General features: G+C 39.0%; 1 protein-coding gene across 15 annotated transcripts in view; it reads right to left on the bottom strand.

The window, feature by feature from the left end:
- DLG2 (discs large MAGUK scaffold protein 2) overlaps positions 1–18347 on the bottom strand; it is a 998134-nt gene extending 979787 nt beyond the window's left edge. For all 15 annotated transcript variants that reach the window (XM_064644938.1, XM_064644939.1, XM_064644940.1 and 12 more), the window contains exons 1-3: positions 18235–18347; positions 16477–17545; positions 790–921 (exon numbers count right to left, since the gene is read on the bottom strand). In XM_064644938.1, coding sequence (XP_064501008.1) covers positions 790–921; positions 16477–16495 — 151 coding nt within the window. In that variant the 5' untranslated portion in view covers positions 16496–17545; positions 18235–18347. The remainder of the gene's footprint in view (positions 1–789; positions 922–16476; positions 17546–18234) is intronic.
- Between the last annotated feature and the right edge of the window lie 15 nt (positions 18348–18362).

Genomic DNA, 18362 nt, shown 5'->3' with positions numbered 1-18362 from the left:
AGGGGGCAATGCAATGTGAGCAAGAGGGCTGAGAAAGGTGGAGCAAGGGTGAGGCACAGTTGCTGTCACCACTTCCCATGACTGGCAGCTCAAGCATGGCACAAGGAACAACAGGGATGCTACAGCAACCAGGTACATTCATGACCTCAAAAATACAATATTATTATATTATTTTATATGAAGCTCCAAAATGCCAAGCACTTGATTTTAATATCATTTACAAGGTGCAATGGGAAACTTCAAGTAAAGGGAAGAAAGACTGAGCAATACACCAGTGCACCTATTTGAACACTGCAACATCATATGAATGGGAACATCCTGCCAAAGTTTCAACTGTGTCCTGGAGCAATTGTCTTGACTCGTTTTAGAGTTTCTTTGCTGACACTTTTCCCAAAAGCTTAATGTAAAATTAAATGCTACTTGGTGCTGGTGAAATCAATGAAACTTTGTCTATTTACCTGTAGAGATGGCCGCATCTTCCACTTTGCATAAATATCCTACTCTGGTTCATTATCTTCCATTAAACAAAGGAAAGCAGCAAGGTTTAGGAATAACAATTCAATGCCTTGTCTTGCATGATTTTTTTGTTACTCTTTCTGTTTTTATAAGTAAGAAAATACCTTTGAAATATCAGGACAATGAGTTTCCCCACAGAGAATCTGGAAGAATCATCTCAACTTGCTGTTCATTGTAAACCCAAATTAAACAGTGACTAGTAAGAGAGTTACTAGGTCTGACTTAGCTCTGGCCTCCAAGAGCATGCATCTAGTATTAAACATTAGTACCTACCTAGAAGTGCCTGAAACAAGCTGCTCTTAAAGATGCCCATCACCTTTCTGATAGCTTTCTTCAGTTGTTGCTCTTCTGGCTTCCGTAGTTTTTTACAATACTCTTCCAGCAGCACTAAAGCTCGGTCAGTATCTAAAAACAAGTACAAAAAAGTCTTTATTGGCTCTGTAAAGTATTTAAATGCTCGAATATTAACTACACATTTTGAACAGCATTGTTCACACATGTAAGGAACATTTACAACAAATGTTCATAGAATCATAAAATCACTAAGGTTAGAAAACACCTACAAGATCATCGAGTCCAGCTATCAACCCTGCATCACCATGTTCCACACCAAACCATGTCCCCAAGCGCCACATCCACACGCCTTCTGAACACTTCCAGGGAGCATGATGTTGCTGCATTGTCATTAGCTGTATGGCACAAGCCACATAGACAAAACTGCACATCTGAGATCTCCCTGCAAAGGGAAAATAATCTTTTGAATGGCATCTACAAGTGTTCAACTTTCATTTGTCCAAAACCAGCTGGAAGCTATGAGGTTTGGACCAAATTACAACTTGCAGAAGCTACAAAATTATAGACAATAACCATTATGGATACCCATGCAGGAAAACTGGCCTTAAAACATATTCAGAGAAGACATGAAAGTGTTTGCTTTGCATCTGCAGCACTCAATTCTCTCTCCTCTGAATAACAAAAGCGTATCTGAAAGGCAGGTGTCCAAGAGCATGATGAGTTTTTTCTGTTCCCTCAATACATAATATTGCTATCTACCTCTTTGCTAAATGAGACTATGACAGCATACTTTCATCCATGTGCTGGCTCAAATGGAGCAATCCAGCCTTTCTGTAAGAGCCCAGAGAAACAGAGTTCTGTTTCTGCTGCTGCTATTATCTCTGTGTAGTCACTTGCCAAGAGCATGAGTGACATATAAAATTATATGAAATCCAAACATCACCATCTTACTTATATGTGCACACACATATATAAAATACATATAGAATCGTAGAATCATTACACTTGGAAAAGACTTCCAAGATCATAGAGTCCAACCTTATGTATATATCACATACATAGGAAGATTAGGGAGCATAGCAGTGTAGATATTTATATAATGAAGGAGCTCACAATTTTCTGCTTCAATCCCACCTTGAGGGTTAGGCAATTGTTTTGTTTTCACCTAAAGCCAGCAGTGCTATTAGGACCACTTATAACCCACACAGAGAGAGAGAGATCAGCTCTTTTAAAGGCCAGGTCACAGTACCTGGGTTGGGCTCCCATCACAGATCATCCAAATCAAAACTTGTGGATCCAGTTGGGATATGGTTAGGGTACCCCCCACAAATGGTTGGGTATAAAGAACTAATTCTGCATGTGAGCTCAGCTTCTTTTGCCGTGAAAATCCCAGTCACATCGTATCTTTGACCTCATGACTGTGCCTGACTCACCTGTGACACCTGTACTTTCGTTGATACACTGACAGTTCGGGCTGCCCTCAACAGAATAATTAGTCACTAACTTAAATCATGGCTTGGAATCAGTCATTCACCCTCCCCCAAGTACAGACAGGCATACGTAATGAATACAAGATTATTTATATTACAGTGAAGCAGCAGAGTGGTGGAAAACCACTGCAAAGCATCCCATACTGAGAACATTTCTTAGAAGTGGACTATCTGAGAAATTAGGAAAATGGGATTTGAATGCCTGTTCCACACCGGATACCAATTCCTTTTTCTCAGTGACTTGGTGAAGCATGCTGACATCCCCTCCTTCATTAAGCACTCCTTTCCTAAAGTGTATTGTTCCTGTCTCAAAAAAACAGCTACAAAAAAGTAGTATCCTTTAGGGGTATGAGCAGAGTTTTTATTTTCACTGAAATCATTATTTTTCAATTCCTCAAGATGAAAAAAGTCTGCTTTTGGTTGACCCCAAAAGAGTCCTAAACTCTACACAATGAACAACCAGCAACAGAGCACAGCTCTAGTGTTAAATCTAAATCCCAGCTAAATCCCAGATCAAGTAATGATCTTCTTGCCTCATTTTCCTCTCAAGCTTTAATAGGATACATTAATTTTTACTCCATCCCTAAGCTCCAACATCAAGTTACAGCCTTTTCCCGCACAATCTCCCTCGTCAGCAGTGTATCTAGTTTTCCAAATAATTTGTGATGGGTTGCATGTGCTGGGAGATCCAGTCAGGATCCCCCAGCTGCCCTGCTTCTGCTGGAAGCTACCACTGATGTTCTGGTACCAAGAGGAATCATATCTTGACCAAAAATATTTAGCATGCCGGGGAGGGGAGCTGTGTAACCACTGCTGCTGGAGCACTCCTGAAAAGCCAAGGTGTTTATGGAGACTATTCAAACCTCCAGTCAATTTGGCACCAGATTATGCTTTCAAAAAAGCAACTTTCAACCTTCTTGACAAATTTGCCTGATTATAAATTACTCAGAACTAGATCTTCATATTTTACAGTATTTAGCATGCTGGGGCATAATCCTATTCAGCACCAGCACACCACATTTATACCTCTGCACATCAGAGAGCAATATAAAATAACCTAATGAAACACCATGTCTGAAGAATGCTAAGTACTCTCCCCAAGATAATAACCATTGCCAACTCCCAGTTATACCCAAAGCAGATGAGGGCATTCAGTACTTTGCCTTTTGCATCTGACAGCTACAAAACTTAAAATACTATTTGGCTTCAAGAATGGACTGCCTGGACTGCAGCACAATAGTCAAATAAGAACCATATTTCCTGCCACCCAAATTAAACGGAAGTTTCTTAATCTGAATTCCCACACATTCTTTTCATCAAGAAGAATGGGAGACTGGTGGCTTTCAAGAGGGACTGGATCACTGTATGTATGGGATTACAATATCCAATGAAGCACACAGTTAATTTTTAGCAGCCAAAATAATCCTGTACCTTACAGTTGGAGTATATCATAAAGGCGACCAAAAAATCTTTGTTCTATGATACACTATTCTTCAGTGTTGATACTAAAACCAAATTCAAGTAAGAACACAAATCCATTGAACACACAATTTAATATCCCAAGTGGTGGGGATCTGTGTGGATCCTGAGTAGGTCCTTTGTCTGTGAACAAAAGACCACTGAAAAGTCAATATCAGCTGTGTCCCATGAGGTGTGCTGAATAAAGTTTTAGGTTTTTTTTACTGCTTATTATGACACTAATTTTTAAGTGATCCTACCGACTTTGAAAGATGACTGTCAAGAACCATTCAGAAGATACAGTCCTACAAAAACTCACACATATTCTAGACAGTAAATGCATTATTACTTAAATAAATCATACTCAAAATATCTTAATACTATTATAAGAAATATTTCTTTAGGAATAAAACAGCCTTTATGGTCCTACAGTATCTTGTCCAAGAGGTTATCAGTTAACCCAAACTAACTAATAATTCTGTAAGTTTTATTGTTTTATCACTCTATAATTTTTTAACCAGTTCAGGAATGTTTGTGGTTTATGTTACTGATCAGGGAATGGTTAATTGCCACAATACGGCAAATCAGAAACATGTGACACTGAAACAAAACTGTAAAGTAGTAACTTTGCTTATTGGATTTCTTTGGAAAACTTTGCTTCCTCTCTCAATCTAAAGTGTTACCACATAAGAAATTACTTAATTTTTCTTCTATGAGTGTCTGCTTAATATAATGTATTTATTTATGTTAGAATCAAAAAAGGTAGATCCTTTCCTTGGAGTTATTATTCTAGAGGGGGACATTAGACAATACTCCACATTTTATAGTCTCCACACTGTATAGACACAAACTTTCTGTGATATCAATTTTTAAAGGTCCATAAGTAAACATTTATGCTATAGAACAAAAAAAACTGTTGAGGCAATGTTTATACATCTGATGAAACAAATACAAAAACTGTATAGAAAATCCATTGTTAATACAACCCAAGTTATATTTTAACCAAATGTAGCTTTCAGTATATCTCAAAGACAAAAAGTTTTCCAGTGATACTGTCATCAGGAAATAAAGCCATACATACAAGCCTATACAGAGTAAGGTGCGCTTTATATCAGGAAAAATTAAATTATCACCAATTAAAAATTGTTTCTTAAAGCATTGCTCTTAAAATGTAAGCTTCACATAAGAAAGACTAAATTTGATAATTACACATATTTAAATTAATTCTCCAAATAATTTCCCATCTACTTTGATAAAATGATGTCAAAATCAATTCTATCTACTTCTCAGGGTCCATATCCAAGATCTGAAAGCCCCTTGTAATACTAATCAGTACCTTTAAGCAGAAAGATTCCCTTCCTCTGCCAGTTTGTTTCTGGGTCTTTGCCATGCTCTCATGTTTTGCAAGCGTATTTCAGAATCACTGAAACTCCATATAGGCAAGAAGACAGAAAAAATTGAGCTTCACTTTTTTCAGTAAGGGTGTAACAGGTGAGCACTTTTTTCTTGACGAAGGTGTTTAGATGGTTGGAAATCTTACAGGAATTACGTATACAGAAACCAAGTTAAAGGCTTAAAGGTGCAGGTGCTTGTGAGGACACCCATACAACTGCTGAGTAAGGAAAAGCATGCAAATGCTGTGAAATCAAAATGTCAGTATTTGAAGCACCCTTTTTACACTAGTCTAAAAAACTCCACAGCTGCAGCACTACAGAGGAACAAGTTCTGTGGTGCACTTTGAGTTAGTCACCTGTACATTAGTTTGACCGCAGATCCAGGTGCTCAACTATTTACTTAAGGAAAACATAAACTCCCCTGGGAGCTGCACGCACTTGCTTGAAGGCAGCAGGATTGCAGGTCACTTACGTGCTGTTTGAGTTCCTCTAACTATACTCACTACAGCATTTACAGTATACCCCTGGTAGAGCTGAAACACTGTAGCTCTGCTGGTGTGGAGACTGTGTTCATTAAAAAATCTTTGATATGTACTGTGCCTTCATATGGCACTGAGGATGACACAGCACATGGCAGGTCACACAGCATGCCACCTGTGGGAACAGCTATAGGATACAGGAAGCAGTTTTCGTAAATATCTCTCATGTTATTCAAACCATTTATCCTTTAGATGAAGTAAAGATATTATATCTGAATATAGGTTTATACATAAATTTCAATAATTAATTTGGAAAAGAATTGACCAACAGGATTAACTGAAACTATACAAGAATGATAAAAGTGATTCAAAACCAGTCTCCTAGTAGGTCCATTTTCAAAACTCCTCAGATCAGGGTATGTTGAGTAATGATGACTCAAACCAAAGAAACAGATAATGGAAGCTCCAGGTAATTCAGGCAGATGTTGAATGGCTATATATATGAATATATGGCTATTTTCAATATTTTCTTCCAGCCACAATAAAGCCATATAGGCTAAACTCTATATGGACCCATATATGAAACCAGCCAGGACTAGTCACTGATTTTGCACTCAAATTGTTATGCTTTGAATAGCCACAGTCTGCTGAGATCTGGTACTAATTTCCATGGGAGTATGATCCTGTCACCCAACTCCTGCTATAAAGCAAGGTAGCTCAGAAGATGGAGAGAAAAAAATGAAAATATGATTCCAAACTCAGCAAGTTCAGCCTTGTAGTTGGAAGAAATCACAGTCAGCTGATTAACAGTGTCCTGCACCAGCACAAGGCAGTATCAGGCAGCCAGTGGCTCTCGGGGAATCAAGGCTACCACAGTTTGTCAGTAAGTTTAGGATGACATTTACATTTCTTTTCCCCCATTGGCATTTGTGAATGAAAAGACTTTCGGGGTGCAATAATATGGAAAAATGTTGACTTACATGAAAAATATCATTGTTTCTCCAATGAGAGATGTTTAACATTAGTTGAGATCTAAACCTTAACTGAGCTGATAAGATGAAGGGGTTTGTTATTTCAATTTATCTTTTTTTTTCTTCCATAATTTTATCTGCTCCCTTTCCTAAGACGTATTTTGATTCTTTTCTGACTTGCAAAGTATGCTGCATAGGTGACTTTTAAAAGAAAAACACACCAACACATTTCAGGAGACCCTTTCTGGGTTTTTGACAACCACAGTTGGGAAAATGTAGGGCATTGATGCTGGAAAAGGCATGAAGGATGGGAGAGATAAACCACAGAAGCCAGAACAGAAGTGAGAAATGGAACCAAAGCACCACAAAAGAGAGCAAGGGAAGTGTTCGCAGTGAATTTTGATAACTTTAGAAGAAAAGGATCTCAAAAACTACTTTTGGAGAGTTCACATCTTTGTTTAGATGACCACTGACAAAAAAGTCAGACATTTGAATAAACGCTGTTCCCTGCCTCTATTATTTTAAGTTGTCTTGATTTGATTCTCTGCTCCAGAAAGCTCAAAAAATTAAAACAAGTTGCTACACATAAGCAGGAGGGCATGCAGTAGTTTATAAGAAATTTCAAGGTAACCTGCCTTGGGACTGATCCAAGCCAAAGCCATCAGTAACTCATTTACCTTTCCTAATCTTCACACACAACAGCAAACATAAATAAATGTTGCTAATATGCAATGCTCTGTACACACAAAGGAGGTGCAAAAAAGCCAGTTAAATTTTAGAAAGAAATGCAAGAAATAGTACACTAAGATAGTTGAGAAAAACACAAGCTGTAGGCTCCCATGCTTCAAAAGGCTTGAGAACTATCAGACAAATGACAATCATAAAATATTTACATATAAACATCAACATGAGACACAAATTAATCTAGCAGACTATACAGAGGGAAAGCAAGCAGGGAATGTGTGTCCCTGTACAAACCAGAAAGCTCCCAGCACCTCGGGCCCTTCATATCTGCAAGAGGACTTTAAGGAACTATGAAGAAAAGGCAGCATATGGTTATGCAACCCTCAGGAAAAAACATAAGGCATTACATATGTGACAATCACCCAGTGTGAGGAGCATTCACAACAAACAAGCAAAAGGGTTAAAAATAACAGCTCCTGAGACTATGCATGACACCTAAACCCACCTTTTATCCTGCTAGGGAAAACAGAGGGACAAAAAAAGGAAGGGTTAATTATTTAAGGGATTGCCAGGCAGGCTTGTTTCTGGGGTTTCAGCTTTTAGCAACTAGATTGGCACACAGGGGAGGCCAACACATTGTGAAGATTAATCTTGGGCCAATGGAGAGTCTTTCAAGGAACGATATTTAAAGAAAACGTTGCATTCTGAGTTGCCCTCGCTTTCCATTAACTTTAAAATGTGTGACATCCCTAAATTAACTGTAGCCTTGGTGAATTCTCTGCACAGACTGCTTTCCTGCAAAACACAAATTTAGGAACAGTTGAGTTGTGGTGTTATTCTAGACCTCTATGCTGTTAGCAGACAAGAAATGGGCCAGACAGTATGAGAGAGCTCCTACACAAGTACAACGGCAAATTTCTCAGAACAAGGCTATATTATATGCTCACGTATGTTAAGGGGAAACCAGACATGCAAATGCCAAGGAAAACTGGACTAAAATAAGGAGGACAAGCAGCTGCACTAAACAGTGTTAACCTGCAGTTATGTTACTGCAGGTCTCTGGGCTCCAAATAGCTCATGCAAAAGGCTGCCACTGAATCACAGAAGTTGCACAGCAGTCTCTTGTTCCAGAAGATTGACTTGTGTAGACTATGCAGTGCAGAGGCCTAAATGCTCTGCAAGCCAGATTGCTTTGAAGGGCAGGAGTTCAGCCATTATGTGTCAGCTGAATTCTCTGAGAAGCAGAACAGACAGACACAGGGAGCCTGGAGGAGCCCCAATAGGTTTTCAGTTCACTTCTGTGCTGTGCAGGACCCAGGCTTACACCCATCCCACAGATGCCTGTCTACCTGCACTGATAACCTCTCATATCCACAAGATCTCTCACCATCCGATTTCAGGGCTTGAAGGTTCAAGCAGCTTTTACTACTACATAATTCCCATCTTTTTTTGTTATAAATCAGGACAACTGCTTGTCTTCCAGATGTCAGTGTGTAAAGCAAACCACAATTATTCCCTTTACAGCCTCTTCTATACTCTGTGACTTGTCATGTCCCTCCCCTGTTCAGTCTCCTTTTTCACAGTTCCAGCCTCTGCAACTTTTGTACACTGTTTACATTTTCAAAGCCCCTTATTCTCTTTTCTGGAATTAAATTTGCCTTAAAGCACAACCTATAAATGCAGGCTGGAGACCCAGTACTGTTACAGAACACTGACTGGTGAATGAAGCTGGACAGTAGTACTGTCAGTTTTATGAAACATGACACACACACACACACAAATGACCAGGGAAGTGATGATGATAAAAGAGTGCTTAGGTTCTTTTTTTTTCTATTTGTTAAGAATCAGACTTTTTGTCTAATTTACTATAAGGAAAACTAGTACCTTAAGAAAAATTTTAGTTATCAATGATGATTAGCTACAATGTAAGTTGGTTATCCAAGTATTTTTACAGTTAGTTTTACAACATATAATCACATATCTATTCTGTTAAATTGCTGCTTTTACACATTTTTTAGTTTTAAATATATTCCTCTAAACTTGACTAACTGTACTTACCAAAGGAATAGGATAACTATATAAAGATCAGTGACTGGTTCAGCATAAAAATCACAAACTTTTCTCCAGCCTTTCATGTATGATCTGTTAATCTTATGCATCATACCTTACTATAATAAGGCAGAGCCCACCTATTATCAGCAGCTCGCTCTGGGACTTAGATTCCTGCTATCCTCCTTTAAGGGAGCACAGAGGGGCTTTAGCCGATCATCCCACCAGGGGGGTCATTCCTTTTTTCCAGGGAGCTCTTTTTTCCCAGCTACTTGAAAGTAATGTGGGGACTGCTTGTTGGTGATCCTTTCTCAAATTTGGTGACCTATCTACACAGGTGACCTGTTTGTGTTTCAGATATTAGAACGAGCAGCATCTGGAGCCCTGAGACTCCTTCCAAAACTTCAGAAATCCTGCAGTTATAAGTAGCTTTACCTGAACTACTTCTTTCTGTCTTTCAAGTGTCACGATGTTAAAATCTAGATGTACAAATGCTAATGTTAAATCAACAATGCAAATATGAAGACAGAATGAAATATGAAGCCACAACCCCAAAAATTATGTAGCACCAAATGAAACTCTCCTATTTATACAGCTGAATAAATGTAAATTGACATCTTAATAGGGTAAATTTGCTAGAGCACCCTGCTTTGAAGAGCTTACAATCTAACTGTATGCAATACACAAAACTAGTGGAACTTGATGCATAGTGGCAAGAGTAAAAACCAGGAGTTATACACTTAATAAAGCAGCTGTGTACTTTTTTTTTTCTTTAAAAGAACATTCTGTATCAAAATTAACATAAATGTGAAAACTGGAATGAGACAGAAAGCTAACAAAAAGATGCCTGGTCAGGAATTAATAATTCCAAACTCCTACAAAAGAATATTGTATAACATGAAAGAAAACAATGTGGAATTACAAAAATTCCCATCTAATTCAATAACACGAATGTCTTTTTAATGATGCAAAAAAATGAAATGGAATGAGATAAAATTATCTTTATTTATTAGCAAAACAGGCATTATGGTCTTACATTTTCTCACATTCACGTTGGAATATTTAAGAACCTTTGTATTATACTACAGTCTCTGAGTCAATAACCAAAACATGTGCCTTCATGCAACAACACAAAATTAATTCTACATTTAGGCATTAAGCAACTCGGTCTGTAGATCTGCAAAGCGTGGGTTTGGGGTTGTTTATGGCACTTTGGGGTTGTTTGGGGTTTTTTTGTTGTTGTTGTTAAAAGCACAGCTTAGCAGGCATCCATCTGCAAGGCAGTGTAACTGCAGTGCTCAACACCTAGGACGGAACTGGAAGATGACTTGAATTATTCCACCACAGCACAACACAAGACATGCTACACAGCCAGGGGAGAGAGCAGCATTCTAAAACAGAAAAGATTGGTTTCTGTGTGCAAAACCATAAATTGTCCAGATCCTCTCTTTCAGAGAAACTCTACATGCTTCAATTCCCTGATGAATATGTTTTGAAGAGAGTATTAACCTCTTCAGCCCAAAAGTAAAGACAGACTTAAGGACAATCGCAGTAACTTGTTCTGGCAAAGAGTTTACTACCACCAAAAACTCTTCCGGACCACATCCAATAAAGAGCAAATGTTTTCTTCACAGATTTTGTATGTTGATTACTACTGACATCAGGTCAAGGCAGCTTCACTGACTCTTTCAGGGATGAATATGGCAAGCGAAAACATGATCTTTATTTTTATAAAGCTGTTGTTTGGCACTGTGTTAATCTACAGTAAATATAAGAAGATACCACAGTGAAACAGACCTTAAATACTTGTAAGAAGCAAAAACCTGATATGACCTGACCAAAATAAGCATATCTAAGTAAGGCAGATTTTTCTCATTTTGCTGAAGGAGGGACTTTTTATCATCTTTTATCACATTTGGCTACTAGTTACAAATTCAGCTTTTTCTCCGTGGTTACCCTCTGACATCTAACTTGGCCATCTGGAACAAATTCAGAAAGAAAGAAGAGAGGATGAGAAGGAAAGAGATTATGCTTATAATGCAAGACACCACTGCTTCTACTGAGTGCAATATGCACTTAATAGGAATGGAGGAGAGGATGCACAGCTGTCTCTCGTGTCTGTATCAACACTATGGTTGCTTCCAGCTCCAGTGATTAACAGCACAATAATTTATAACACTTTTTTGCCCACAAAAATAATGAATAGTGTTAATTTATAGCACTCATAGAACACATAACGTCAGCTCTCATAAGTATGTCAGATAAGGAAATACTTTTCCCACTAAAATTTATATGAGAAACTGAGACATCATCTAACTGAGGTGAGTTAATGTGGTTAACCTGTGTTTTATCTATGGAGAGAGAGAAAATGACAACTGGCAAGAAGGCAATTCAGATCCTAGATGTGTTAAAATGCCCTTTGGAGGTGGATCTCTCTCTGCTGACCAAAGCAACCCTCCAGGACAAAAAGTTGGGCACCTGCATAGATGAGGCAACTAAAATGGTGTGGATCTGGAATAAACATTTGAAATGTATCAGAACAACAGGAGAGCTGGAAAAAGAGTATAAATTTCACTGTTCCCAGTCCTTAGCTGTCCAGCCTGCATGTAAAGAACAAAGACTTGTTCTGTACAATGCCTGCTCCTACAGTCCTTTTGTGTGCAAAATACTTCACTGTTTCCCACAGCAGAAACAATGTCTGGCTGGAAAAAGGTCACTGCCATAAAAGCAGTGACATCTTTAAATCAAAGCTTTGTGGTGAAGCTTGGCACAGTCCAGACAGCAATTTTCTGACACTTGCTTATTTAACTCTTGGAAATCTAAAACTGTTCTTTCCACAGTCTGTAAACACAACCTAAACTTCGCACTGCTCCCATTCAATTAACTGTAAAAACTGAGAGGCGGTCAAACAAGACTTGGAGTTGAAGACGTGGCCTTTTAGCCATGTACTTATTTGAGACTACTCATTCAGTAACTGAAAGGACAAAAATCTTGTAATACCAATTACTTATTGCAAGTAAAGGAGAAACAAAATTTCCAGTACATGTTGGATTTGCTGCTGTAAGATGTGAGGAGCCTGAAACCACATTCAGTGAGATTTTTGAGCACTAAAAGTTACAATCCTAAACTTAAATTTCGTTATCTAAAAAGAAGTTGCCAGTTTGAAAGAGAACTAAGGCATGAAGAACTCCACTGCATTAATGGGAGCTGGCTGTGTCTAGTCCTTTATGAACTTCGCTTTAAAAGCTCATGCTGAGTTGTTTTTAGACCCCTTCCTTCCAATAGACCAGCATTACCACTACAAAATCTAGCATTTCATAAAGTGCATCAGTCAGATTCTTCTCAATGGTCCAGAAGTTGTCCACATGGGGTAAGATTGATACTTTTTAATTATTGACACTGATGTGCTGAATAATGCATGGCCTGGAAGGTATTTTTTCATATAAAAGGAATGATGCAAAAAGTTATTCCATGACAAACAGAATCAGTAGATCTTTATAAACTGGCTAGAAGGTGGAGCAAGATGGAACTAATAGCAGCCCACAGATTTCATCTGGCTAAAGATACAATCCATCTCACTGGAATGACAGAAAGCAGGACAAAGGCAATACAAACCCCAGCACTCGAGTATCTCTTACTGCCTAGACACAGCTAGATGTAAAGATGATGACAGGGTTAGTCTAGAAGCACATGTGCAGCCAGGCATCTAGAGGAGGGAGTTCCTGCCATCTCCGTATGAATCACAAGCAGGGCTTCAAAACTGGAATCTGGTCTCCATCACTGAGGAGCATGGATTTAATTAGCTCTTTCCATCACTGTGAAAGACATGAATGAATTATAGTAACATTTTATGCTCTTAACTATTCTGTTGATGAATCCAAAATACACGCAATTACAGATCTAAACATAGTCCCTTACAGTTCACAGAAATCAACTCAACTAAGCAACTCAGGAAGAGAGGGAGGAGAACAAAATACACAAAAACCTGAATCCACTTAGTGACCTGACTTCACTTCTGTATGGTAGTACTATTTTAGTTTGAAACAAAGCTTTTCTCAAGAAGTTCCATAACTTTTTTATGAATAGTTGTATTCATAGTCTAGTTTGTGAAAGCCAAGTAAAAATTAAGCAAAAATAATGCATTTATTGACTTATCAAATTTCTTCATCTCGTATCATCTCTAAAAGGTACTGTTCAACAAATCATTTTGTAACTAAAGTGAGATGTCTGGTTTGATTTAAAACTTGAAATGTACTTAAAAGTGAAAGATGAGCAAAAGCCAAAGAAAAGAGCCATTTGTTCAATCACGCAGAAACAGTGCATCAGTGTCCCGCCCCTCATCTGAAGGGAGCACATTCAACAACACAGGATATTCCGTTCTCCCTTTCCAGCCTCACTTTTTGCTGAGACTGACAGCAAACATGTCAACTCTGTGAACATTGTTGGGAATGTGGAGCTTTATTCCCCTTCAGAATGAAGTGAGAAAACAAAATCCTTTCACTCTAACACATCAGGCAATGGCAATCACGTACTGACACAAACATGATCAGAACCAGAAGCAATCCTTTTTTCCGCATCCATAAGAAATTAATGCTTGCTCTAAGTTATATGATTTTTATTATTAAGCAAACTATTTTTCTCCTGACTAAACAGGCCTGGACTTTTAAAAGAGAGATGGAAAACATCATATCAAGCAGGAAGGTAAAGTGTAAAGTAGGTGCAAAGTTATGTGAAATTTGAAGACTGGTACTGGATGTGAGATCTGTCAAAGGCAAATTCCCAAAATGCATACATTGTTCTTTAGAAAGACCCAGAACCAATCAGTGCCAAAGAAAGCAGCGTTTGGTAATAACTTCCAGCAATAAATATCAGCATGTTTTAAAGTTTGTTTTCACAGGTTTCTCTGTCTCAATATTGATTTTAGGAGAACGTTTTGATCAAATCCAAAATAGCAACACAAAAATAAGTGCTGAAATGGAGAGGGATAATCCTGTCCTTAATGCTGCTATTGAAATACATACTTTTGCACAGCCTAGAAGTAAGAATCCCACCAAGATTTCTACAGATGGCCTGGGTAGGAAAGACAGCAGACATGATCTCCCAAATACATAAAACGAGAAAGGGAAAATAAATCACCATCAGAAACATAAAATTAGTTAGACACAAAGTGCTGTCAAAAGCATAAAGCAAATAAATGGGGGGGGGGGGAAATCCCCTCGACCTCCTTCGTATTTATGGCAGAAACAGGGATTACTTGTAACAATAGCGGATTTTTTTAAAAATGGTAGTGTGTTTCACGTTGCCAGCATGCTTTTAATTATGTTTAGAAAGTTAAAATCTATTGCATGAACTAGACAAATTAAGTCATTCAAAATCATAATGAAGTTGCTGATTCGTTAACATTTTTAAACCTGCAATTTACATGCTTAAATGCATTTTTAACAATACCCTTTTAAAACTCAAAGTCATTCACACTGGGAACTCCAATACACCGATTGATGTTACAGTTCATAGTATTTCAAAGAGCACATTTGGGTCTCTTGAGTTTATATTTTAACATTGTCAAAATACATATCCTCATAAGACAGAAGAAGAAATTCGAGCCTTGATGTACACTAAAAGTGATCCAAACTGCCTGGAAACAAACAGGAAATCCACAGATTTTTAAGGCCAGAAGGGACCGCTGTGATTGCCAATCTAACTTCTGCACAAAGGAGCCTGTACGATTTCACCCCAAAAATCCTGCAGCAAGTGTTCTGAAACTGAATTACAGCTAAACATCCAGCACGGAAACATCCTTCATGTAAATCACCTAAATCAGGATTAAGACTTAAGATATGAAAACGGTCTCAATTTTCCTTTTGTAAACAGGTAGAACACATGAGCTTCACCAGTACATCAGGGTGACACATTGACAGCACAGCAGGATGAATTATTAAGGATGTTACTCCTCCATACACGTTTCCACCTTTACTACACATAATTGTAATCAATTATAATGAATGACAGGATGATCTATTAAAATATTTCAGTTTTGAAAATTCATTTCTACACTGTCATGTGTTAAAATATAAACACAAAATCCCATTTGTTGTTTTTTGCATGAAAATAATTCTAGCAATCTGCATGTTTTATCATTATTTACATAGTAAATGTTAATTCATAACTAATGAAGGGTTACTCCTACAAGGAAAAGAACTCAAAGTCATATCAACTATATCCTCATTGCTGTTGTGTAATATTCACTTTCTGCTCCTTCCCCCATATTTTGTATCATCAGATCCAGGGATATATCAGAGCACGCATCTGGACAGATGAGCTGAATAAAAAAAAGGTTCACATACCATTTATTCTATTAGCACATAAAAAAACTTTAAATCAGTGTCCTATTCGCAAGCAAACCGATATAACCAAAGGTATACAAGTGTTTTCAGAGTAAGAATTTGCCTTCATATATTTCACAATTCTTGTCTGAACACTGGAAATCACATTTTCCAAAGCTGCTGCTATTCTTGCAGCCATCACAAACTTGAGGTGAGAAGGGGCAAAACATAAGGCTCTTCGTCTTTCCTTAAATGCTGCCATACTACAGCCATAAAGACAGTAATTTTATATTGTATTAAAGAATGGAAATCCAAGTTAATTGAAATCACATTTGAAAAAACCCACACGTTTAAATCACCTTCAAAACACAACTCTTATAACTTTTATTTAAACTTGGCCTTGAAACTTGGTTGTTTATTTATCCTGCTACTGATACCTGAAGTTTATCTGCCAAACATGTAATGAATAATAATAGACTAAACTATGGTTTTAGAATTTGTTGGCATTTGTAAGAGAGCCTTCTCACAAAATTAAATGCCAAGCTTTTCTCTTAGTGTCTGTTCAAAATCTCTGATGGCTGATCTTTAAAAAAAAAAACTATTTGAGGCCAAATTTGACGTAAGTCTTAAAACATTGCATAAAATTACTTTTAAAAACTACTATTGTAAGAGCACAGATTTTTCTCCCATTTTCAGTGCAAGAGAAAAACGATTTCCATTCCCCATTAAAACATTTTTAATTTGAATTTGTAAGTACCAGAAATCAACAATCTAACACAATGAAGACGCAATATGAGATATGAAGCTTCATAGCCCACCTTTCTTCTTGACTGGCATTCTTCTTCCTACTTCTGAATCTGGTTGCAAGCACTTATTTACAGGTACTAACAAAGTACCACTGGAGCACTCTGCGAGGTCAAGAATTGGCTATCTACTGCAGAACACTTTTACAGTTCAGTAAGGAAAAGCAGCTTCAATCTTCATTTCTATGAATACTTGCTGTTCCCTTGTATTGGACTTCTGGTGCTTCCCGAAAATAAGAAAAAAAAAAAAAGGGGGGGGAGAAAAGAAGCTTTTTGATTCTTTTTTAAGAGATGTTTTCAATTTCTTTAAAATATATCTGAATCTATAAAAATACAAGGCAAATGTTCCTTGGCAATATAAAACCTTATTATAACTCCTCTTCTGGCAGCAAAGTTTGAAAATTAGAAGATTTTATGCAATACAATTAAGGCACAGTCCATCTCTAGGCAGCTGTCTCAATACTCCACCTGTACATGCTCAAAAACATATCATTTGCAGGACAAAAATGCCCAAATAATCCAAATAAGGAGGAAGACAAAAACAATCCAAAGTGTCTCTTTAACTTCTTGAATTAATTTTGCTAGCTATGTATTAGATGACTACACAGGAGACTGAAAAGGTCCCTTTTTCCTCACCAGACAACAGCCTTCAAATATCACCCTCTTACCCAACAGAAGTCACTGGGCAGTCACTTTCATTTTTATTATCTGCAAGCCACCCAGCCTTACGGCTTTAATGTCCCTCTGATCCTCCCATGTATTAAAAGAGGATTGAAAACGAGGAAAGCAATCCCTTGACCTGGAATTATTAAAGTGACAGTGCTGCTCACTGGGCACTTGGGCAAAGCAGATTGCTTATACTGGAGCCATTTACTTCATGCCATTCCTTCCCTTGCACAGTAGCAGCCACCTCATGAAACAGGAATAAGCAGAGTTAGAAGAAGAGCTTCACAAATGGTTCATTTTCAGAGACAATGAAGTATTAATGAAATAAAAAGCAAGCCGTGAGATCAGTCCGGAGCTTCCCACTCAGAAGCGCAGCTGGTTGGCTTCAATACGAGCCTCTCTCTCTCTCTCCCTTTTTCTGGAAAAAAGAAACAAAAACAAAAAGAGAAACAGAAACGGGATGGATTTTCCTCATCTACCTCGTTAAGGAAATGTATGAAAAAGGCGAACAAGCTTCGAGCGCTTCCCTTCCCCGCGCGAATGAGGACCTGCGATGCACATGCCGGGGCTTTGCTTTGCATCGTCTGTGGGCGACGGGAACCGTGTTTGCGAAGGGGGCGGCTCTGCTTTGCTCTTTCATGTTCACAACCGGAATCTGTCCGTCCCCGCATCCCCAGGCAGGGGCGCCAGGGCTCTCCTCCCTCACCCCTCTCTACCCACCCCTCCTTCCTTCCCCCAGCTCTCCCGAACCCAAGGGGGACTGTGCTGCGTTCTGAGGCGGGACAGCGCACAGAGGCTGGCTGGGTCGGGGGAGAGTGGGATGGGGCACAGGTCAGCTGGAGGAGCCGGGCTAGGTTTAAGGACGAGGACAATCCCCCCCAGGGCTGCCGAGAGACAGGCGGGACGCAAGTGCAGGATGAAGGAGGGGACGGCGGTGGGGTGGAGCGAGACGCAGCCGGGACGAGGGGCGCTCGGAAGGGCGGGACGGGCAGGGAGCACAAAGGAGCCGGTGGCGAGGGAAGAGGGCGACGGGTGGGAGGGGTGCGGGGGCTGAGGGGGGCGGACGGGGAGAGGGCGCGGGCTGAGGGGAGGGGGTCAGCGGGTTACCCCGAGGACTGGGCCTCCCCCCGCCGCAGGAAGGGGGAGTCCCCGCGTCCCGGCCGCCGGTGCAGGGTCCGCGCTCAGCCCCGCCGCCATCGAGGAGCCGCCGCCATTCGCCACCCCGGCAACCAGTG

The sequence above is a fragment of the Pseudopipra pipra genome, chromosome 2 (genome assembly GCF_036250125.1).
Source record: "Pseudopipra pipra isolate bDixPip1 chromosome 2, bDixPip1.hap1, whole genome shotgun sequence".
NCBI lineage: Eukaryota > Metazoa > Chordata > Aves > Passeriformes > Pipridae > Pseudopipra > Pseudopipra pipra.
This window is presented reverse-complemented; position numbering and strand designations above follow the sequence as displayed.